At 36.6% G+C, this 24,472-nt stretch overlaps 2 protein-coding genes across 10 annotated transcripts in view; one reads left to right on the top strand and one right to left on the bottom strand.

Moving 5' to 3' along the window:
• The window catches only part of LOC145240003 (E3 ubiquitin-protein ligase HUWE1-like), a 232,954-nt gene extending 222,702 nt beyond the window's left edge, over positions 1 to 10,252 (top strand). For all 6 annotated transcript variants that reach the window (XM_080103595.1, XM_080103593.1, XM_080103591.1 and 3 more), the window contains 5 exons: positions 1,120 to 1,390; positions 2,433 to 2,538; positions 3,294 to 3,593; positions 4,436 to 4,626; positions 9,938 to 10,252. In XM_080103595.1, coding sequence (XP_079959721.1) covers positions 1,120 to 1,390; positions 2,433 to 2,538; positions 3,294 to 3,593; positions 4,436 to 4,626; positions 9,938 to 10,040 — 971 coding nt within the window. In that variant the 3' untranslated portion in view covers positions 10,041 to 10,252. The remainder of the gene's footprint in view (positions 1 to 1,119; positions 1,391 to 2,432; positions 2,539 to 3,293; positions 3,594 to 4,435; positions 4,627 to 9,937) is intronic.
• Positions 10,253 to 19,963: 9,711 nt separating this feature from the next.
• Positions 19,964 to 24,472, bottom strand: part of LOC145240006 (mitochondrial tRNA-specific 2-thiouridylase 1-like) — a 194,623-nt gene continuing 190,114 nt past the window's right edge. For 2 of the 4 annotated variants that reach the window (XM_080103600.1, XM_080103602.1), the window contains 2 exons: positions 22,564 to 22,664; positions 20,046 to 20,605 (listed from right to left, as the gene is read on the bottom strand). In XM_080103600.1, coding sequence (XP_079959726.1) covers positions 20,258 to 20,605; positions 22,564 to 22,664 — 449 coding nt within the window. In that variant the 3' untranslated portion in view covers positions 20,046 to 20,257. Of the gene's footprint in view, positions 20,606 to 22,563; positions 22,665 to 24,472 lie in introns of all 4 variants that reach the window. The other 2 variants (XM_080103599.1, XM_080103601.1) reach the window with 2 other exon arrangements.

The following is a 24,472-nucleotide window of genomic DNA, read 5'->3' as shown; positions in this document are numbered from 1 at the left end:
TTCGAAACAACTATATTTTACACAAGAAATAACATTTTCCTTGGAACATTTTCTAGTTTTATTTTAAAGTATATTTAGCACATTTTACATAAGCCTTTTAATTTCCTGAAATATTACTTTTGAAAATAAAATTTGAAATTATTACATCTTAAAATCAGATGATTACCTATTTTTGAAATAAAACAGTATTGCAAATTCTTAGTTATTTTTTTTATATTTCAGTGCAATATCTCCAAGTAGAATTAAAGACTTTTTTTTTTTAATATTTGTACAAGTTCTGCATTTTTAAAAATTTTTGGTTTCTTTGAAACAATTTAAATTGTAAACCAGTTTAAATAATAAAATCTTATTTTATTTGAAAATTGGCATATTTTTGAAAACCGTAGTTTTAAAAAAATACAACCGCTAAACTTTTTATTTTCAAAATATATCCTTAACATGACTTTAAGAAATAAACCAATTTCCACAATATTTTATTCAAACTTAAAACTAAAAATTCAAGGAAATAAAATTACTGACCAATTGTTTCCATTTGGTTTAATCTATGATGCAAAATAGGGAATAACAGATTACTTATTGCTATAAAAATATTTGAATATAGAAGTATACTAACCATACCTATGACCCATTGAGTTACAACCACTCATTCTTTGTTGTCCCCTTCTCCTATGCTCTTTGAAACTTTTTAGGTTTTGATGCGTGTTAAGACTTTCTTGGATAAGTAAAAACAATGTCTCTACTTGTCTATTATTTTGCCATCTAATCTACACAAGTGCATAGACATATCAATTAGGCAGCAATTGTGAAAAACTCACTAAATTTTCGCATTCATGTTTGATGACTTAACATTGTGAGAAATGGTGACAGAAATGCTGAGATTGGGGGGGGGGGTCAGTTAATTACAACACCCCCCCCCCCTCCTCCTCCAACGTTTCTCAATCTTGTGATTAATGCATGGCATGTATTTTGTGTGATTTAAGTAAAAAGTCCAAAAAAAGGCCTTGGAAATAAAAAAAAAAAAAAATTGATTTAAGTTTTTATAGCAACTTAAAATGTGCTTTTTGCAGCCATGTTGTTAATTGATTTGTTACCTCTTTTTCACTCCCCCACCCACATCAGGTGAAGAGGGCCAGGATGCTGGTGGCTTACTAAGAGAATGGTATGTGATAATATCAAGAGAGATTTTCAACCCGATGTATGCTTTATTCCGGACATCACCTGGTGACCGGGTTACCTACACCATCAACCCATCGTCGCATTGTAACTCCAATCATTTGAGTTATTTCAAATTTGTTGGTCGAATTATAGCCAAAGCCATTTATGACAACAAACTGCTTGAATGCTATTTCACTCGATCTTTCTACAAACATATCATTGGCCAGGCTGTCAAGTAAGTTTTTTTTTTTTTTTTCCTTTTTTTTTCTTTTTTCCTTTTTTCTTTTTTCTTTTTTTCCTTTTTTCTTTCTTTTTTCTTTTTTTCCTTTTCTTTTTTTTTTTCTTTTTTTTTTTTTTTTTTTTTTTGCTACAAAAATTTATATATTTAAATAATTTAAAAACCAGCTTATTTTCCATCTTTTGACATTCAAACAACTGGCCTTGTAACATTGTTACCCGTTTGGCTAACAGTTCAGCTGTGGGATTGAAATATTTCCATTGTTATTACAAGTTTTCATAAATCAAGAAACCCCTTTCTGGAGGCTAACACTTAATTTCTGTACACGATATCCGAGCGTTCAGCAATGATTCTAATCGACCTCTGAACCATTGTGTTAGTAAAGAACATTGGGTTTTTTTTTTTTTTTTCTTTTCCTCTCAATTAACATCTTTCTTTGAGTCTCTTACTGTATTCTAGGACAAGTATTTATCTGGTCTGGTGGAGTATCCAACTAAATGCTGTTATATCACTAGAAGGTGTACCATTCTGTATGAACTGCTGTATAGCAGTGTTGAAGGGATCTTATTTGCTAATTTGAATACTGTTATTTATTTTGTTCATTTATTCTGATTAATTCTTGTACAGAGACCAAAGACACATGAGGTTGGTGTTTAGTATGTAATTTAAACTGTTACCAAACAAAAATTATATAAATGCCAACCAAGAGTTGGAAAAGAAGAAATGGGAATACTACTCGATTTAAAAAAAAAAAAAAAAAAAATTGGCATTTGGAATCAGACATCTGTAAGACGCACTTATTAAAAGGAGATGCACTAAATGTGTCTATGAAGAACTACTTGGGTCATCTATATTTTAGTAGACTGTACAAAATGTAAGAAAATACTATCAATATACCAAATCTTCCCATGCCAGTTGAAAGTATGCTTGCATTATATAATTAATAAACTACTGAAAACGCTTATAAACAATCCGTATGAGAGAGAAATCTTTTTATTATTGCTGTCTTTATATGTTACAATTTTTTTTTACCTCCTAGATATACCGACATGGAAAGTGAGGACTACTCGTTCTATCAAGGACTTGTCTTTCTTCTTGAAAATGATGTCAAGGATCTTGGATATGAGCTTACATTCAGTACTGAGGTAAGTAACCTGTTTCGAGCTAGTTCCATTTGTTGGCATTTGAAAATTTATTTGTTATGGTTTTCTTGATCGCCAAACAGTTCGACAGATGGTGAACCTTGGAAGTTTGAAAATGATATACACAACATATCTTAATGGAAATGAGATGTTAAAAAAAAAAAAAAAAAAAAAAAAATGGTACAATTTCAACACAAATTTATTGACATTTCCATAATAATCAATAATTTAGTTTTACATAAAAATATGAAATTGGCTTGAAATGACCCATTGCTTATATAACCTAGACCCAGTAATATGTATAGCCGGCTAAACAAAAACATTTACGATAAAGCATACTAATTGTCTGCAAGGACTTTAAAACGATTAATAGGCAAACAATATGGACATAATTTGAAGAGCTTTTCCAGATAACATGATGGATTTTATTTCTAAAAATTCTTCTGTTAATTGAACTATACTGAAAATGTAAATTGAACTATACTGAAAATGTAAAAACAAAATAAAAAAATAAAATACTATCGGACATCGTAAATTTAAATACTGAAGTAAATTGAAACTAAAAAGTAACAAACTTTCACCAATTATCAAACCTCTATATAAAAAAACCTATCCAATAAAATAAGTCTACAAATAATCTAACTACTCTAATCGATTTACAAATCTTTTTGCTGTTAAATGAGCAAAGGATTTGGAAGAATTTAACCAAGAAAAAAGTTTTAATCTTTCTTGTCTCATTGTTTCCATTGTGTGTACAGATCCAAGAATTTGGTGTGACGGAAGCTCGGGACTTGAAACCAGATGGCAGCAATCTAACTGTGACCGAACACAACAAGAAGGAATACGTGAAGATTGTGTGTCAGATGCGAATGACTGGAGCCATTCGCAAGCAGTTAAATGCCTTCCTCGAAGGCTTCTACGATATCATTCCCAAGCGCCTGATTTCTATTTTTAATGAGCAAGAACTCGAATTGCTCATTTCTGGTTTACCTAATATCGATATTGACGACTTAAAGGCTAACTCTGAATATCACAAGTATCAACCTAATTCATTACAGGTAAGTCATTGTTTATTTTGTGCATGCACTAAATGAATGCTGATGGAAACTTATGAAAAGACGAATGTTATTTCCTGCCCAAGAGGCATAGAACATCTGGTAGAATGCAAGGACTGAAAAAGCAAGGTGGACTAAGATGCATTTTGATAGACAACTTGATCGATTGAACGGGATTTTTGAATAGCCACCCGCATTGGAGAGCCGTGGTCGCCAAGGCTGTTAAACAGCAGAGCTGCTGATGTTTGGCCATATTGGATTGGAACATATCTTGAGTTCGCATTAAAAAAAAAAAAGTTTCAAATTACAAGAAAGTTATTTTTCTCAAGGTTTTTTGAAAATAGACCATCCTGGTTTTTGTAATTGATAAACAAGTACGTGTTTTTATGATGAGGAATAGTGGTGGCAGGCAGGTTTGACCCCGTACCGCAAAGGAGGAAAAGAATGTGAAAAAAATAAGGTGACGTCTTTGCTATTGCATCCATCGCCAAACCAGAAGTGGCGAAGGTTTAAGTTAAGGCTAGTTTATTGAAAAGAGGGAAAATATCTGCGAAAAAAGCGACCCCCCCCCCCCCTTGCTGTAGAAAAGTGCCCAGTTGTGGGTGAAGGAATTAATGTTTTTAGCCAAATTTTTTATATTTCTCGTCTGAAGGGTCGAGCTTCAAAACAATACAGATCTCGTGAAAATTCATTGCATCTGTCAAGTCTTTGCGAGACATAAACATACATTTAAACAGGTGAGATTTATATTACGGATTAACCTTTATATCAGACTTGCCTTCACAACAGAAATATTCTAAAACATTTTTTTGTCATTGTCTTTCCTCTTTGTTTCTCTCACTCAGATCCAATGGTTTTGGAGAGCTTTACGGTCTTTCGATCAAGCAGACCGAGCCAGATTTATCCAGTTTGTAACGGGTACATCCAAAGTACCTCTTCAAGGATTTGCCTACTTGGAAGGTATGAATGGTATTCAGAAATTCCAGATTCACAGAGATGACCGCTCCACAGACAGACTCCCCACAGCCCATACATGGTATTTATCATTTTTTTTTCTCACTTTGGACTTATGCATGCACAGTAATGGCTATTTTCAAACAAACCAGAACATTTTTTTTCTTTTTAAATAAAGCTAAGCCAAAATTCCTCTGCAAAATTTGCAGTAAACTTTTGATTAGGTTATGTTAATATTTGATTAGGTTATATTAATATTTGATTTAAAACCAATGGCAAAATCTATTTGTGCTAAAATAAATTTTTTTTTTTTAAATTTTTTTTTACAAGATGGTCACCACTTATCAAAGCCCGGAAGCCACTCAGGGATAAGGGTTATTGCATGTATAGTATGTTAGTGTTGAGATTTCATAAAGTATCTACTTAAGGGGGTGGTTCCTCAGAAATTTGTTTACATTGGACTTGAAGACATCCAGGTTGTAGTCAGGTGGGAAACAGGCAGACGGAACAGTTCCACTGGCGTGCAGTTCTAAGAAAGAAGCTTTGTACATGGAATTTACGTTTTGATTTAGGCACAGATAGAGTAGGGAAAATTTTTGACAGTGGTTTCAGCTAGACGGGTGTTTTTTGTAGAAGATTGGCAAGGGGGGGGGGACCAGAGATTGGAACTCCGGCCAGCACCTGTCATGGAAATAACGATAAAACAAAGATAGGCTCGCAACGTCTCTTCTGTGAGAGAGAGGTTGCAGGGAAGAGAAAAGGGCATCCCCCACTAAGCCACAGTCTATTTTGTATTCTGTCAAGGCAGGATAGGCTGTTTTTAGCAGCTCCTGCCCAGATATGGCAGCAGTATTCCATCCTTGGACGTACTTGGCTTTTATATAGATAGAGAATTGCATCAGTAGTGAGATATCTTCTGGAGTGGTAGAAGGATCCCACCATCATTCCAGCGACCCTGGTAAACAGACTTGATGTACGTGTTCCATTTTATATCAGGAGTAAAGGTCAAGCCCAGAAGCTTGTCAAAGCATTGTGCTTATCATAGATGAGAGCCATCCATTTCAATTGATGCCAGATGGGGATCAGAGCGTTGATGATGTAAAGATAGGAGTTTGGTTTTAGATGCATTAAAGGTAACCAGCCACGTCTTCCCCCCACTTAACCATGCGCTTGAGATCAGAGGAGAGAGAATCAGAGAACTTTGTTATTTACAGCCTTTGATGTGTTGCCATAGATGGTCATGTCATCAGCATAGATGTCAACGAATGATTTAAGTATGTGTTTAGGGAGATCATTCATGCACATCAGCAAGAGTTGGGCCCAGGATGGACCCCTGAGGGACTCCAGCATTAATACTGCAGGCCTCTGATTTTTGTCCATCGACCACTACTCTTATGAACCTATCAGAGAGAAATGATTTAATAATTGAGAAAACATTTCCAGTTATACCGTAACTGGAAATCTTGTGAAGTAGGCCTTTATGCCATACCTTATCGAAGGCCTTTGATATGTCAAGAGCAATTACCCTAGAAATGAAGCCTTTGTCAAGAGATTCACTAATCCTGTGTGATATAACTGTTAGCACGTCAGCTGTAGATCTAGCAGAACGGAAGCCATATTGCGTGTCACTAAGAAGGTTATTTCTGCTGAGGTGGTTGACTACTTCTCTATTTAATGTGGATTCCAGCAACTTACTCATGACACTCAGGAGACTTATTGGTCTGTATTGAGAGGGAGATGACTTATCACCTGAATTCTTAAATACAGGGCATACTGATGAGATTTTCCAGGGTGTTGGAAAGCACTTCTCCTTAAGGCAATGCTTAAACAGTTTCGTAAGTATGGGGGCAATTTCTGGTTGTAGCTTTTTTAATACTATAATTGGAATACCGTCAGGGCCAGTTGCTTTACTGGAATCAAGGTTCTTGATTAGCTTGGCGACGCACAGATATTTGTATGTTACCTAGCTTGTTCTGTGTTATAGGAGGAAATATGGGTCGCATAGGGTAGAATTAGCTGCAAAGTTCTTGGCAAATTGGATTTTATAAGGTGAAACTCGAAGATTCAAACCAGATAGATAAAGCTAAAAATAAAAATAGACAAAAAATAAATAAAAGCATTACCCCCCCCCCTCCCCAACATATGCACACCACCTCCACCCTATCTTATATGTACCTAGAATTAGTCATCTAGTTATGCTAGCTCCCTTTTCCGATATGACCTGAAGAAGGAAGGTCGCATTTTCCAGGCTCTTAAAGCTAAGGTTAAAAAATGTTTCTCTCTATAACTTTTTGAAGTCTATTTTGTGCTAATTACCGATAACTCTTTTATTGCAGCCTTGACTTAAAATCTAGAACTTTACATGACCCATCTTGCTTTTTTTTTTTTTTCTTTTTGTTCTGAAATCTTTTTTGTCAAATATTCTACAAACCAATATTGCTTTGTTACATGTAAAACGAAAAAAAAGTCACCCGTGAAAACGAGAACCTTCTAAACTAAAACCTTGAACTATTATCTAAACTAAAATGTAAATTAATTAAAAATTAAGCCGACTTCACAAATTGATAAAAGTTCATGATTTGATTTTAATTATAAGGTGAAGCTCGAATGATTCAAACTCGAGATAACGCCAAAAAACAATCCCACATTAATATAGGACGGGAGATTATCTTCAAAGAACATCTTGAATTGATAATTGAGCACCGGACTTATACTAAGTAGATATTAATGTCCCTCAAATTTCTGAAACTTAATAGTATTTAAAACCAATGGCAAAGCACAAATTCTTGTCCTCACGAAATATTTAAACCCAATGATTTGAGTATTAATGAAAGAACTTTTGACTGACCGGAGTAGGAGTATCTCTTCCAACTACCTCTGACATTACTCCTCAGAGCAAAAACTGTTGGTTAAATTAAATATTAGAAAAAAAAAAAAATTTTGGATAAGAATACAAAAGTATTTCTTTATACAGTGTGGCCCACTTAATAGTAGCCCAGAAAGAACATTCTTTTGTTTAAATTATATGTAACATTGTTTGCATTTTGTCTTGTCAGTTTGTCGTTAAGATTAGCGAGATCGGGCTACTTTTTAGTAAGTCACCTCGTACATTATTTATGGGGCTATGTCAGTAAAATTTGTGCTTGAATATAGTATGTTTAAAAACAAATTTCCTATCCAAAATAATTATTTTTGGTTTCCCCAACCAAGGAGTGATTAGAACTAATAACTCACTGCTGTTCGTTTGTTCACATTTTTCTCAATAACCACAAGTTGGATTTATTTTTTTTTTTAATTTTGTACAAACATCAGTCATGGTGAAAGTAAATTTTTCATTCAAAGAGGAACCCCCACATTCTCGGTTTGTTTCAAAGAAATAAAAATGAATTTTTTTTTTTTTTTTTTTTTTTAATAGTGTAAAAACAAAAAAAAATGCTTCAGAATTAAAAGGAAGAAATTCCTAATTTGTATTAAATATTGATTTATCAGATGAAATGCTATATAGGTCTAAGTACCATAATTCGACTAACCTTATAAATATATATTGGCAGAAAGTCATTATTCAATCACGTCTGAACACAACAGTTCTTTTCTTCTGATTTTGTTGGATAACTTTTCAGTTTTTATTTCACCTGGCATGGTGTATATTATGGTGCCCAGTAGTTGTTGTTTGGCCATATTCTTAAGCGCTTTCAATCGGCGCATCAGGAGCAATTATCACTTTCTTTATTGAGGCTTGGTGTATTTATAGTTAGCTCTTTTTTTTTGTATTATAAAGGTGGATGCAGGATGGGTATGGGGTGAATTATTTTTACTTTATTTATTGTTAGTTATTGAATAAAATTAGTATACTTGTCCCAATATTAAATGAGATCCAGTTAATAAGGGGTTGTATGTGTGTTATTGTTAAGGTATCAAATTTTACTGGTTTTATTATGCGTAGTGTATAGTTAAAAATATATACAGGCTGTTTCGAAAATTGATGGCATAACTTGAGGATTAAGTTGTATATATGTATACAAGTGTAAATACTCGGTTTCCAAGTTAGTCCACCTAAACAAAAACTGATGAACATTTTTTTTTTTTTATTATTGTAAACCTCTTCCACGTACAATGTGTGATGGTGCACTGTTATTTCTGCAAATAGAATAGATTCTCACTATACCAGTGAGAGGCTCCTAGATCAAATAAGTCTGGGTCTGGTGCTTCCACATATACTTACCCAACCATAAAAACTGACACCAGGTAAATAAAACAAAAAAACGTGGAGTTCAAAAGAACTGAGCATCAGGATCGGTAGGAGCTACTTTGCTAGTTAACACGACAAACCCAGTAGGTATTCATCGATTTAGATAAGAGATTGCAACAAACCAAATACAAGTGAATATGATCAGTAGAACCCAAAGGTAAGATGGGAAGAAATGAAACCCAAAGAAATTAGTAATGGTGTTTATAACAAAAGCAACTTCCACACACGTAGAATATAATCTCAGAATTATCCCCTGATTTTCAGTTATCTATTATGCTATACAAGCAAATTTAAGAAATAATTTTCAACATTGTTCTGAGCGCTAAAAAGATAGTAAGAAATTGTTTTTTTAATGTCTTAAGTTGATCGTAAGATATTAAAAAAAAAAGTCTGAATATTTTTTTAATCCTAAGAATATTTTTTATTTTTTTATGAAACTGAATCAAAATTGTTTTATTGTAATGAACGTAGCATAAGGATAAAAAGGAAAAATTAGCTAGTCAAAACCAAATATCAATTTGTGAGATTCAAAACTATTTATTATAAACTAGTCATCCATACACATTTCGTTTTTGCAAGCCTGATAAGAATCTCACACAAACAGATAACAATGGCAAATGATCATTATTAATTTTTTTACAGAAAATACAATTGAAAAAAAAAAAACAATTTTGCTTTACATGTACTCATTTCTGAACTATTTGTATGCGAAAAAAAAAGTTCTAAGCCTTTAAAGTTTGTAAATAGCAATTTTGTGTGAAACGGCCTTTGTTGGTACTCTGACAAAAGAGGGATTAGACCTAGTACTTCACTGCTGTTCACTTGTTCGCACTTTTCTCAATAACCACACCTTGGATTTTTTTTTTCTTTTGAAATGTTGCACAAACATTAGTCATGGTGAAAGTAAATTTTTCACTGGTGGAGGAGGATCCTGCATGCTCAGCTTGTTTAATTAATTATTACTAGTATATATTAATTTTAATTATTAATAGTATAGATTAATATTAATTATTAATAGTATAGATAAATATTAATTACTAAACAAGGATAGTTACTTGGCTCAGAATCTGTATTTACAAACTTTAAATGTTGAATTTCCTCTCATTCATGCATTTTTTAAATTTTTTTAAATTTTTTTTTTCAGCTTCAACCAGTTGGACCTTCCTGCCTATGAAACGTATGACAAACTACGGCACATGTTACTGCTGGCTATTAATGAATGCTCAGAAGGGTTTGGCTTGGCCTAAACTTTTAACTGTCTTTAAAAAAGGACAACACCATGTGCATTTGGAGAATAAATTTATTAAGGGAAAAACGTTGCAAAAAAGGAAAATGTGGGGAATAAACCCCCCAAATTTGTTCCATTAACCGATGCAGCATCATCGGTATTGTGATTTTTGGTTGTCCTCAAGCATCAGCGGTAGTAACTTGTGATACTAGCAGCATGCGTTGCCTTGCATCACTCTTCTTCTCTTGCTATGGAGGGGAGGGGCGCACAGACTTTTCTGCCTCTTCACTTTCCATTTTTATGGAGGACAAAAAAAAAAATGATTTACACTCTTCTCACTCCCAAAATGTTTTTAAAATATTACAGCATTTAAGAATTGAGGTATTAAAATATGAAAATAAAAAATGAACAAAAAAATAAATAAAATTTTGAAATTATTAATAAAAAAAATGAAAAAAAAAAAATTTTAATGCAAATAGACTGAAAAAAATTTAAATCCCTAACAAATTAGGGTGAAATGGAAGGAGGGATTTTTTTTTTTTTTTTTTTTCCTTTTAGGGTGACTCCCTTCCTCCCTGTCAATCTCTCCCCTCCCCTTCCTCCCTTTATACCTGCAGTAAAATAAAGCCAGTGTTGTGTGTTTTTTTTTTTCTTTTTTTTTTCCCCCCTCTCCATTTCCCTCCCCCAAAGGATGATGACCCTCTTTGGCCCCCTTCTGTCCTCTTCCCACCTTTTTTTTTTTTTTTTTTTTTTGTCTACTTTACTCTAGGTAGACTCTTTTCCCTCGCACACCTGCTCCCCTTATAAGGTCGCTGTTACTGCCCGACTTTGATGCAGGTATTGGGTCTTCTTCCCCCCCCCTCCTCACAGCCAATCCCTGTGGTTTGTCTGGTGTCAACACTCGCCGCCGCTGTCACCACCAGTGTAAACACAACTTCATTGGATGTAATTGTTCTTTGTATAGACATCAACTTTCTTTTGCATGAATAAATGTCCACAGGACTAAGTTATTATTATGTTATGTTTTCAGTGCAAAACTGTACAAAGGGAATTGATATCTTTGTTCAATAAAGAAAATCGTCTTTGATTATAAAAAAAAAAAAAACTGCACGACTTCCTCGCCATCTTTCACTTTTTCTTTTTCCTCACAAAATTAGTTTCCTTTCAAATAGAATTGTACGCTTAACAAATTTCCCTTTCTCATTAGTCGTCTCAGCCGTAGCTTAAATCCAGTTTCATAGCATCGAGCAGAATGTGACGACGAGATGTTGTTGGTTATATATTCCGTGTGAACTGCACAGGTTGGGATTGTCTACCTACTATCTTTGAATGTTGACGATTTTAAATCTTCAATTATTTTGATAAAATATTAAAACTCCTTTTTTAAAAATAGAAAATTGACTTTATATATATATTTTTTTTTCTTTTGTAAAATAAAGCTCTAGCAGATCTTCTACTCAATCATTTTTCGTAACTTTTGAAATTTTTACTAATTTCGATGACACATTATTATGCAATAGTGTTTTTATCTAAAATCCATTTTTTTTTAAATCAAATTATACTTCACAAACACTGAATTCTCTTTAAGCAGAATCACAAATCAATTTAAACTACGTAAATGTGTTTTTTATTTTTTTAATTATTTTTTAAAGTTATACTATTTGGTTTCTCTACCAAGTGATAAACTTCCAATTAAATACAAACAATCCCTCCATTTAAGGCCCAATGGTCTTTGTCTCAAACCAACAGACACCAAAACTTGTGTTTTGCTGGAATATATAGATATTAATTGGACCATACTCATAAACCATTTTTGATTTATCAGCTGTTAATCTATGGACATAAAAACTGACTGATCATAGTGGCCCATCGTGTAGGGTGAATATACTTATAATAGAATCGTGGCTCACAATCACATCGTTGGATCTGTTTAAAGTGGCAATCACTTTTCCAAGTACAAAAAAACCTCCAACCTAGATATTTTCCCCATCACAGATCTGCCATCCGCTTGCATTACGATTGTGTAGCTCATAAAACCTGCAACGTTTTGCACCAAGTTAAATGTTTTGCTGACATCACTAGGTATTTCCTGTATAGTCAACCATTAAAGTATCGGCAGCAATGACAAGTTAACTTCATTGAAACTTTATTGTTCTTAGCAGTTTTTGCTTATATCAACTGTTGAAAAAAAAAAGATTTTGTCCAGAATTAATTTTCTTCATCGTGTAGCTGATTGCAACCGTGCATATGAACGCATGGGAAAATAGCTGCAGCAGCGGAGGATAGCTGGATTGCGAAGAGATTGTCAGCAGCAGTAGCTGAAAAAGGCGCATACACAAATAAGGAATTTGTAAATGACACCCGAGCCCCAACCCCATGCTTGGACAGTCCATAACAGGAATATTTAAGTTCTCAGATCAGTTGTCTCTGGTGTGAGAAGGAGGGTGATATAGCGAGAGAGAAAAAAACAGTAATAAAACAACCAAAAATCACAATCTGCCAGCCAAAAAAGAATCGAATGAGAATTAAAAAAAAAATAAATAAAATAAAATAAAACATAATTGTTCACTCGAAAGTCCAAGAGTCTTCATATATGTCAACCAAACATCAAAAATTATTCTTTTTTTTTTTTCGTCCCCTCCCCTTCTCTGTGTATGTATGTGTATTTTAGATCAGGTGACGGGAGAAATGACAATTCGATTAGGGACTATGCATGCAATGAAAATGTCTTTCAGTTCACTACAAAAATGAGGTCTCTCCCACCTCTTACATTTACGTGTCATTCTCCTCGTCTTTCTGTTACGTCCCATTTTCTTTTTTTTTTTTTAATTTCCTGACAATGTCCTCCCTCGAACACTGTCCCAATTGATACATCGAGAGCCTTTCCGTCTATAGGTAGCACGGACATTTCCTGCAACGAGAAGGATGAGAATTCAGCCTTAGTCGTAGGTCCCTTCCTAACCTCTCTTCCTTTTTTTTCCGTGGAGGAGATATCTCATCCTTAGATATCTCCTCGCCTGCTTGGTCCAACCACATGTCACCGGACCAACTTGGCTTCCTAATCGTGGGTGCAACTCTGCTCCCCTGCAATATCACCACCGCCTACTACGGCTGCCACATCCCTCCTCGGTGGATTGCCCTAATGAAATCCAATCCTATTCACACTGCAACGACCGAAGTCAGCAAAACGAAAATGGAGTAAATGTGGTACTCTGGTGGCTGCAAGAACCCGAACCAAACATGTCGTGGTCAAGTCGCATCTCCACAGCGATTCACCTATCTCTGAGTGCTTCGAGGTCGGTCTACCTCACTGTCACGCAGTCAAAATTCGAATTGCCCTCAGTACCGTCGGTTTTGAATCCGACTGAGGTGCTGAAAAACGTCTACGTCAATAGCTACCCTACAGCGGAGCGATTGAAAGAACAGATAACATTCAGAACACAATCACAATATCTCTATTTCTTTTGTATCCGCCTTTAAAAAAAATTGGTACAACACCGGTACTGTCAGTTCCGACCTTCTTTCAGGCCGAGTATAATTCTTTTTTTTCCGTCTCTCACTAGCTTTTGTTTAATACTCGCATTTATAATTCATCTTGGGGCCAGTTTTCCTTTTTTCTTTTTCTAAAAGTAAAAAGTCCAATCAACGATTCCTTCGACACCTCACACCTGGTTCTGATTCCTTCTCTCCAGATCATCTTTTGCCCTCGAGTGGCTTTTCCTCCAGTCAGGACAGTCCCTCCTAATATCTCCCAGGTCTCCACACCGCCAGCACCTGTGGGACTGGTGGCTGTGAGAGAAGCGGTCATTTTTGCCTTTCCTCTGACACGCTTCAGTTCGGCCTTTACAATGCCCACTCCGACTCTCCCCTTCTGTCGGGGTGTATTCTCATAGACAGTGGGGCACACACTTGACCGATGTCCCTCACCTTTACAGGTCCCACATATAGCTCTGTTCCTGCCTTGGGTAGGACCATAGGACCTATATCGGGGGTCCCCTGTCCCTTCTCTGGGTTCTGTTTTCATTCCCCCAATACTCCATGCCTCTGGCCCTTGGCCTGGTCTCTGGACACACTCTGCCTTCCGCCTCTTCGCTTCCACCTCGGGGCCTTCCCCTCCGTGCTTGCAACCAAGCATGGTTTTTCGCCACCCTGCGTGCCTCTTCTAGATTGTCCGGGCAACTCCTCAGCACCTCTGTCTTGGCCGTCTCATCTTGCAATGCATTTACCATCAAGTCGATTAACATTGCTTGCGTGGTAGCCATGTTCTGGTGCTCCGCAACCGGATATGCGAGGATTGCCAGTTCCTGCATGTGGTTGATCAGCCCATCTACATCCTCCCCGGTAGCCATCTTTATCCGGGATAGCTCTTTTACTGCTTGGACCATCATCTTTTCACCGGCAAACTTTCTTTTTAGCCGTTCACGAAAATCAGTCCATGCTATGCCTGGGTTATCTTCTATACACGTGCATATAAACTCCGAGGCCGCACATGTCGCCCCATCGCAGGTCAACAAAACCATCTCCCTATCTGTCAGACCCTATACTAGTCTCTTTTTCTCTACTGTCGCTATCCATTCCCCTACTCCCTTTGCGTCTCCTCCATATGAGGGTATACTTATCCCCCACAGTGGTCGTTCCATCGTCATCTGTACCTCTACAGTCTCTACTGATCCCTTCCCGACTGACTGGTTTGCTATGCTTTCTCCCCGAGAACCCATCGCCTTTCCCACTCACGCTCTTTCTACTACCCAGCAACACAACTACTGTCAACTCCGTGCAAAGTTAAAATTCTAAACACAGACCGAACACCAAAACTGAGCAAAGAATGAAAAGGGAACCAAAACGTGACTTACCCTGTCTGCTTCTTCTGCTGTCTTCCTCCGTTAGGTGGCTGTCTACGCGAGCTGGCCCAGACCTTATAGTCGATTGACTACAGTCTGTGGTCTGGCTATGCTCTCAGTCTCTTAAAAAAAAATAGGAACAGTGTACTTTTCTTCCGTTCATTTTTTTTTTTTTTTTCCAATTTTCTTTCCTTTCTCTCACAGGAAGATTGTGTTTTTGAGAGGGGGGGGGGGAATCGTGTGCCCGTGGAAATTCGTTCGCACGTTTCTTAACGAAACGAGATCTGGATCATCAGCACCAAATTGTAACCCCTACAGGGCCGCTCAGGTGCATAGGCTTGTGGTTGAGATGCACCTGTAGCCGATACCTGTGGCGTCACCCGTGGTTTCGTAAAGTGGTCGAATTCGTCTTCGTCGTCGTTGGTCGCTCTCTGGTTCCGCTTTCAAATCAGCTTCCAAACGTCACTTGGGCTATCGAAGAAATATATTGCATTCACAACGGCATTTCCAATTAAAGAAAGGAAAGTCAAAACTTAATGGGTTTTTCTTAACATAAAATTGATTATTGTCTTCGACTTTACAAATAATAGTTACACACTGGCCTAGTCATGCAACTTAGAGGGCTGGCAGTTTTCTTTCCTTTACCAAGTTCTCCGTTCTTCATCTACCGTCAGTCCACGTGAAGGGATCAGCTGCCAGAGCGAAAAGACGACACCGACTAGCCAAGTGTCTGGTTTTTATCAAATCAGAAATTCCTCCCTCCACCCTTTTGGAGTTATTCTTTCCTTTTCTCTTTTCCTCTCCCTCTCATCTTTTATCCTATTAATTTGTACTCCCTTTTTTCCTTTCTTCTTTTGATTTTCCTCCCTTTCTCTGTTTTCATAATTTCTACTCCTCCTCTCGACTTATCTATACCAATTTTTAACATCATTTGCACTGAGGTTAACAACCCATTATCAATTAGGCGTGATTAGTCACCCCGGTCGAACAACGCACGGCGGCGACCCCCACCCCAAGCTGTCAGTTAAGACGTCCAGGCCTCTTTCGTATCGCTCAACAGATGGTTTAAAAACAACCTTTTCGTTGTTAACAGATATATAACAGCAATGAGATAAAACAATTATCATTTTTTCTTTCTGACAAAATCCCATAGACATTTCTGTTTAAAACATCAAATCATCATCATCAATAGAATTCAGCTGTGCGAATTCCTCTGAATTCGAGTCGACTAGCAAGGTCACTCGGCATCGCTCGGTCCCCATCGGGTCACAGGGCACACACTTAACCAATGTCCCTCACCTTTACAGGTCCAGCATATAGCTCTATTCCTGCCTTGGGTGGGCTCATAGGACCTATATTGGGGGTCCCCTGTCCCTTCTCTGGGTTCTGCTTTCATTCCCAAATACCCCATGCCTCTGGCCCTCGGCCTGGTCTTTGGACACAGTCTGCCTTCCACCTCTTTGCTTGCACCCCGGGGTCTTCCCCCCCATTATCCCTGCTTGCAACCAAGCATGGTTTTTTGCCACTCTGCATGCCTCTTTTAGGGTGTCCGGGCAACTCTTGAGCACCTCCAACTTGGCCGTCTCATCTCGCAATGCATCTACCATCGCGTCGATCAACATTGCCTGGGTGGTGGCCATGTTCCGGTGATCTGTGACCGGATATGCGCGGATTGCCAGTTCCTGCATGCAGTTGACCAGCCCGTCTACATCCTCCCTGATGGCCATTTTTATCTAGGATAGCTCTCTCACCACCTGGACTATCGTCTTTTCGCCGGCAAACTTTCTTTTTAATCGTTCGTGAAAATCAGCCTATGCTATGCCTGGGTTATCTTCTATGCTGCCCCCGTTGCTCCATCGCAGGCCAACAAAACCATCTCCCTATCTGTCAGGCCATATACTAATCTCTTTTTCTCTATTGTCGCTAGCCATTCGCCTACTCCCTTCGCATCTCCTCCATAAGAGGGTATATTTATTCCTCACAGTGGTTGTTCCATGGTCATCCGTAACTCTACAGTCTCTACTGATCCCTCCCCAACTCACTGGTTTACTTCGCTCTCTTCCCGAAAACGCACCGCTTTTCCCCACTCACCGCTTTTCCCCACTCACGCTCTTTCTACCACCCAGCAACAAAACTACTGTCAACTCCGTGCAAAGTTGAAATTGATAATTCCAAACACGGACCAAGCACCAAAACTGAGCACAGCATGAAAAGGGGACCAAAAAGTGACTTACTGTCTCTTGCTCCTTCTGCTGTCTTCTGCTGCTAGGTGGCTGTTTATGCGAGCTGACCCAGACCTTATAGTTGATTGACTAAAGTCTGGTATGGCTCTTAAAAAAAAAAAAAAAAAAAAAAAAAAAAAATAGGAACAGTATACTTTTCTTCTGTTCGTTTTTTTTTTTTTTTTTTTTTTTTTTTTCAATTTTCTTTCTTTTCTCTCATAGGGAGATTTTGTGTATTCGATAGAAAAAAAAAATTTGTATGGACGTGGAAATTTGCTCCAACGTCTGTTAACGAAACTAGGTCTCCTGGATCATCGGCACCAGATTGTAACCCCTACAGGACAACTTAGATGCACAGGCTTGGGGTTGAGATGCAGCTGTAGCCTATACCTGTGGCGTCACCCGTGTTTTTGTCTAGTAGTCAAATTTGTCTACGTTGCCGTCGTCTGCTCTCTGTTTCCACTTTTGAATCAGCTTCCAAACTGACCTGGGAGGTCCGAGGAATATATTGCATTCAACCACTGCGTTTTGGCTTCTCTTAACATAGAATAATTATTGCTTTCAACTTTACACACTGGCTTGGATGTGCAAACGGGTGGCTGGCAGTTTTTTCTTTCTTTTACCAAGTACTTTGTCTTTTTTACTGTCAGTATACGGGGCGGTCAGAGGCACGCGTATCGGACAAGTGTGCCGCCAGGCGCATGGCAAAAAAAAGTCTCCTCTTTTCCTCACCTTCTTTTATCAATATCGGTTAGCTGTAACCCCCCACCTCTCCCAATATGTCCACAAGTGGCGGCCAACCAATCAGCGGCTGCGCCTTTGTTTGGAGGAGGAGGGGGGGGTCCATTAATGGCCTGCCAAACCCTGACCACCTGGTCGCAGAAGAGAAAGGAAAAAATAAAAAGCTGCATTTTACATTTATTGAAGAAAAAAAAAAAGGAAAGAAAAGGTTTTCCTCTCATCTTCTCTCCCAACACATCTGTGAGGAAATAATGTCCCCTCGCCAGGAATACGAGCTGTCAAGTTCCATTAACACAACGGGTTTTCCACGCATGCCCTCGGATGGTCTCCTCTTTAATAACTCGACAACGATCTCCAGCGGCAGTCTATCAACATACGTGTCCATCTGTTGCGCCTCAGAATTATTTTTATGACTTCACTCTGGTGTAGACATACGTTTCAGCTATTCATTCCGGGGGGGGGGGATCATTTTGATTATCCATCAAGAAACAGGCGTATTCTGTTTAAACAACATCAAACCATCATCATTAGAATTCAGCCGTGCAAATTCCCCATAATTCGTGTCAATGGGACCACCAAGATGACAAGCTGTTCCTTAATCAACTAGCAAGGTCTCCCGGCATTACCTGTCACAAACTACAAAACGAAATAAAGCGAAAGAAAACATGGCATAAATAACCCTTCGAATCGGTTAAGTCCATGGTGCGCTTGACCCAGTGGAAAACATAGAACGAAAAGGAATGTTAAAATGCCATTCCAGTTTTTTAAAGCAACTACGAAGTAAAGAAAACCCAAACCGGTGTTTCTTCGTACTGTCCCTTGTGAATGATTCTCCAAAGGTGTAAGTAGTAGCGGGGGTAGGAGGAATTTATTAGAGAGAAAAAATTTTACAACTTCCATTGATTCTAACTGATTTTGGCAGTGAACTCTCACCAGAAAAAATATAGGAATCTACGATTATCGAGGAAGTGCAGAGGTAATAGGCCTATAACATACCTCAGATATTGTGCTGCAGTTTGTGCATATTACATTTGCATGAAATGTCTTGATTTTTAATCCTATTAAGGTCAAACTCACAGGGGAAAAATGAGTTCATTTTATATATCTATAATAATAATATAAAGCTGAATGTCTGTCTGTCTGTGTGTGTGTCTGGTCACGAATAGGCTCCTATATGGTTGACTATTTTAAAGAACTGGTTACATATAATGATAGATGTATCGAGACACAGGAATGGGCATGTTTGATCTGGCAGAACGGTGGTTCATCAAAATTGTGGGGTCTGCGTTCGCGCATGGTCCACAAAGTATGTAAATAAGAAATTTAAAAAAAAAAAAAAAACGTTTACAAGTGTTTTTGATAGATGTACATAATATTACTTTGATAAGTATGTTTTAACTTAAATAGGAATGGTATAATAAAATTGTGGGGTATGCGTTCGCACCTGGCCTCCATTGAATGGAAATAGGCACAAACTTTAATAAAGACTTTTCATATCTATCTGCATAAGTATACTTTGATAATTATGTTTCAGTTTGAAGAAACATGGTATAAAATTATGGGGTGTTCGTTCGCGCTTGACCTCCATAGAATGGAAATATGTCACAAAGTTTAACAAGTTTTTTTAATATAGATCCACAGAATATTGCGATAAGTGTTTCAGTGTGAACAGGTATGGTATAATAAATTATGGGGTTTATCTATTTTATTTTTACTTTCATATTTTGCTTTGGTTTTGATACCCCCAAATTCGAAGCTATCTCTTTACAACCCTTCCTTTTCACAACCTATCATACTTTCATTAATCAGAGTCCATTTTCTATAGGCTGTTTTTGAACCCAGTCAACGACGGGTACTTTTGCTAGTATATATATATATATATATATATATATATGGAAGGGATAAAGTAAAGAGTAATGGCCATGTTACATGTGTTTTGCTAGTATAAAATGAGTACATTCTGATTAATATTTACGTATTTCCAGTTTGGTTTTAAATTTTAAAATAAAACGATTCTTTATACACTGAAAGTCAAAATGAAACCGTTTTAATAAAAAAAAAAAATTACAAAAATTTCTTTTTAAAACTACAGTATTATTCCATTTTTGATTTTAGTAAAAAGAAAAAAAAAATCGTACGGGGTAGATGCACAATATAGTAAAAATTTTATTAATATAACAATTTTCTGATACATTTTTTTTTTTTTTTTTTTTTTTTTTTTTTTTTTTTTTTTTTTTTAATGCATCATGTTTTTTAAATTTTATATAAAATTCTTTATCCACTTCTCCACCTCCATAAAAAAAAAAATCTCATTTCTCTAGCCTCCCCAATAACAGATTATAGAAAGGATGTTGAGTTTAAATGATGGTTGAGCTTCATTTAAACTTTTTTCACAGTTTAAAAAATTAAATAAAAATATTTTCTTTTTTAATTTAAGAAAATTCTTTGGCTAGCTTAATATGTTGTCGACAATTGAGTGTCCAAAGTGAAGGTCCTGCCTTAATGATTTGTGCACTTCCGATACATTCCTCTCCTGCATAGAATACCGCGTATTGCCCCGGAGAAATGGCTCTCATTGGTCGAGGAAGTTCAACGAGGAATGTGGAACCATCATTTGTTGGTTTTAATTCACATGCAACGAGCGGGTGGACGTGCTGGAAACGAAAGTCTACTTTCACTGGCACGGAAGATTCTGACCAGTTTGGTGGTGAACGAATCCAATGCGGCCGGTCCACTATGAAACTCTGACTGAATAAAGCTGCATGGGTTGTACCTGGGGCCTAAAAAAAAGAAATAAGCAGGAGTTTTTATAAGGCCGTAAAATTCTGGGGTTAAATAGAAATGGTTTTACTTGGTGATGGTTTACAACATTGAAATTAGAAACAGAAGGGCCCCCCCCCCACCTGTTAGGAAGGAGTTGCCACTTATCAAGGCCCAGAGGCCACTCGAGGATAAGGGTTAACTGAGTGTAGAGTAATCAATGGGACAATAACGTAGTAATTGTTAGTGGAAATTTGGTAAATTGGATTTCTTAAGGTGAACGGCTCATCAAGAATGTGTTTATGTTGGACTTTAAGACTACCATGTTGTAGTCAGTTGGAAAGCAGTAAAATGGAACACTTTGAAATGTGTGCTGTTATAAGAAAGAAGCCTTGTTCTTGGAATCTGTTTAAGCACAGATAAAGAGTGGGAGGGAATTGATAGTGCTTTCAACTAGACAAGTGTTTTTTTTGTGAAAGATTGGCAATATATTAAATAAATTGGAGCTCAGACGAGCACTTGCCATGAAAATGATAAAGAAGAGACACTCTCGCAACGTCTCTTCTGTGGGAAAGAAGTTGCATGGAAGAGAAAAGGGCATCTCCCACTAGATTACGAAGTCAGATGTGGCAACAGTACTCCGTCCTCGGACGTACCTGGCTCTTATATAGATAGAGAATTGCATCAGCAGTGAGATATCTCCTGGAGCGGTAGAATGATCCCACCATTTTTCCAGTAACCTTGGCAATGGATTTGATGTATGTGTTCTATTTCAGATCAGGAGTAAAGGTCAGATCCAGAAGCTTGTCAAAACATGGAGCCTCCCTAAAACAAGAGCCATTCATTTCAATTGATACCAGACGCCATTAGTGATGTGAAGATAGCTTATTTTTAGATGCATTATAATTAAACAGCCATCTTTTTTTCCGCATTGCTTATTACAAAACTGTCTCTTGTTTTGAGCAAGAAGACTTAGTGACTACAAGAATTTCTCTGACACTGTCAAAAAGACAATTTCTTTTGGGAATATTCTGTATTAATAAAGTTTTGTTAAATTTTTATAAGAAAAAAAAAAAAAGAAAAGCCGCTGTGTGTGGTCCCTCTGATGTTGCATGTGAGACGACGCCACAAAAAATAATGATGAATGTGAGAAGTGTGAAGGGCCAACGTTGCCTTCACATTTTTTGCCAAGTTTCAGAAAAATCTAATGGATGGAGGTAAAGTGTCATTTTTTTTTGCAATTTTGAGGCATTTGTGACCCCTTTTGAGCTCCTAAGAATGCCGAATCCCAGTGAAAATGGACAAATGATGCAGTTTCATGCCTTAAAACATGTATATTTGAATTCAGCACCATGGAAAACCAGGATATAGACATACATATCAAGTTTTTGAATAATATGAAAAAAGAGCTCCAAAAATGCATTGTTTTTTGTTTTTTTTTTAGCCCTAAAAGTCCCAGAGGGATGCAAACCAGAATTTTGCCAGGGTCACCCATACTGAATTTATATCAAGAACAATGACCTCCACATTTTGGCCAAGTTTCAGGAAAATCTAATGGATGGATCAAACGCTATAGCCCAAAGTGTCATTTTTGAGCTGGGGACATTGAATCTCAGTGTAAATGGATAACTGTGCAGTTTCAGGCCTTAACACATGTATATTTGAGTTGACCACCATGAAAAACCACTGTATAGTCAGATATATCAAGTTTTTGTTGAGAAATATTAAAAAAAAAAAGGTGTTTTTAGCACTAAATGCCCCCGGGTCACCCATACTGAATTTACATTAAGAACAATGGGCTCCATATTAACTGTTCAAAATTCTGTGCGGCTCCTGCGTTTGACAAGATACATCTGAAGAAAGTCAAAGGTTACATTGGCCGAAACATTGTGAGAATAACTTAAGATGAGAACAATAATCCAAAGAATCAAAATTATCGTCATCTAAAAAGTTTTGTAACATAAAAGCTTTCACTTACAACAATTATATTGTTCGTTGTTGCATCAATTTCCGCCACAAAATAGGCATGCTGCAGCCCTCCAAGGTGAATACGCTGACCTAATGTCCACATGTGAATGCCTAAAAGAAACAATGAAAAGCAGTAATACAAGTAACAAAATAAAAGAGCGAAAAAAAAAAAAGGTGAAATATTTTTACGTATTATTTTTACTTTTATTCAATCCATGGAAGTAGCATCGTCACGTTTCATCAACCATAACTGGGTAGAAGTCATTAGTAATTTGCAATTATATATTTTTTTTTATATGAACCTCCAACCTTCAAAAGAGTGTAAGTTATAACTGAATTTTACCAAGTACTTTATGTCATGGGTCCTTGCAGGCAATTCTAGAATGAATTTTGAGAGCCTTAAACCTAATTTTGTTTCAAAATATACAATCTTGCTACTTATTGCTATTTTCAAGAGCAGTTGTTTGGTCTGCCAATTTGAAAGAAAAACAAAGGGAGATAAATCTTGCAAGTTTGAATTGAGTTATGCTGTAATGCCTATGAAATTTCATTAATTGCTTAAAAATAATTTTCTTTATAAAACTTCATGTAATCAATTTACATAGTTTTTTGAATATATTTTCATTTTAGCACTAGTACATACATCATAGATTTTTCTTTATTTTTGTTTTTTTTTTTAATATAGGAGGAATTCTGGACAAGAACCTCTTGTTTTGGCTTTGTGTAAATATTGCATTTGATTGCATTTCTAAAGAGGATGCATTTGTTTACGTTAATGCAGATAAGACAAAGTAATTTGCAATTATAATTTAAGTGTCGCTTGCACTGATGATTAAACCTTCAACCTCCAGATGAATGTAATTTACAACTGAATTTTACCAAGTTTGCGAGGACCCATGGCACTGTGCATGCTACCATCTTGGAGTAAATACAGGGTTCTGTGCAGATTACTGAGTTTGACAAGATAGATTTGAAGAAAGTCAGAGATTACATCAACTGAAACATGAAAAATAACGCTCAAGATGAGAACAGTAGTCCAAATAATATTAATAATCAATCCTCATCACAAAAATTCAAAATTGGGCAGTTACTTTTCTGGAGGTGGAATGTTCAATTGTCAGTGCGAGCGATACTCAAAAATATTAGGTTGGTGCAAAAATAATGTGTGTATATATATATATATATATATATATATATATATCCGATAAAAAACAGTATTTTTGCACCAACCTATTACAACTGCCATCTACTTTGGATTTCTACCCAGTCATTGCTGATGGAAAGAAAAGTATGCTATCATTGTGGATTAGATAAAGGATTCCGTTAAAAATTCCGTGCAGATTCTAGAGTTCAACAAGATAATCTGAAAAAGGTCAGAGGTTACATCGACTGATACGTGAAAAATAACGCTCAAGATGAGAACAGTAGTCCAAATAATACGAATAATCAATCCTCATCACAAAAATTCAAAAATCTAACACTTCAATGGATTAACGTTTCAGAAATCTAGATATTTAGGATGACAAGTGAAATAAAGTTACTATAAAAATCAAAAAAAGATAAAAAAAAATAGAATATAAAAAGTGCTTAAAGTTTTACTTTAGACCAAATCATTATTTAAATGGTTTTCAACAAGAGAACTGAATAACATTTGTTTTGTTTTTAAGAACACTGTTGCCCAATCTATATTAAGAATTGGTTATTCAGAATTTAAAAAAAATTTTTTTTACAAAGGAGTCACCGCTTATCAAGGCCCAGAGGCCACTCGAGGATGGGTTAATAATTGTACGGTGGTCAATGGGACAATGCCGTAGTAGTTGTTAGTTATAGAAATTTGGTAAATTGGATTACTTAAGGGGAACGGCTCATCAAGAACTTGTTTAAATTGGACTTAAAGGCGATCATATTGTAGTCAGCTG

The sequence above is a fragment of the Euprymna scolopes genome, chromosome 19 (genome assembly GCF_053919585.1).
Source record: "Euprymna scolopes isolate OS-2025 chromosome 19, ASM5391958v1, whole genome shotgun sequence".
Classification (NCBI taxonomy): Eukaryota; Metazoa; Mollusca; class Cephalopoda; order Sepiida; family Sepiolidae; genus Euprymna; species Euprymna scolopes.
The sequence above is the reverse complement of the archived record's forward strand: the minus strand, read 5'-3'. Positions and strand labels throughout refer to the sequence as shown.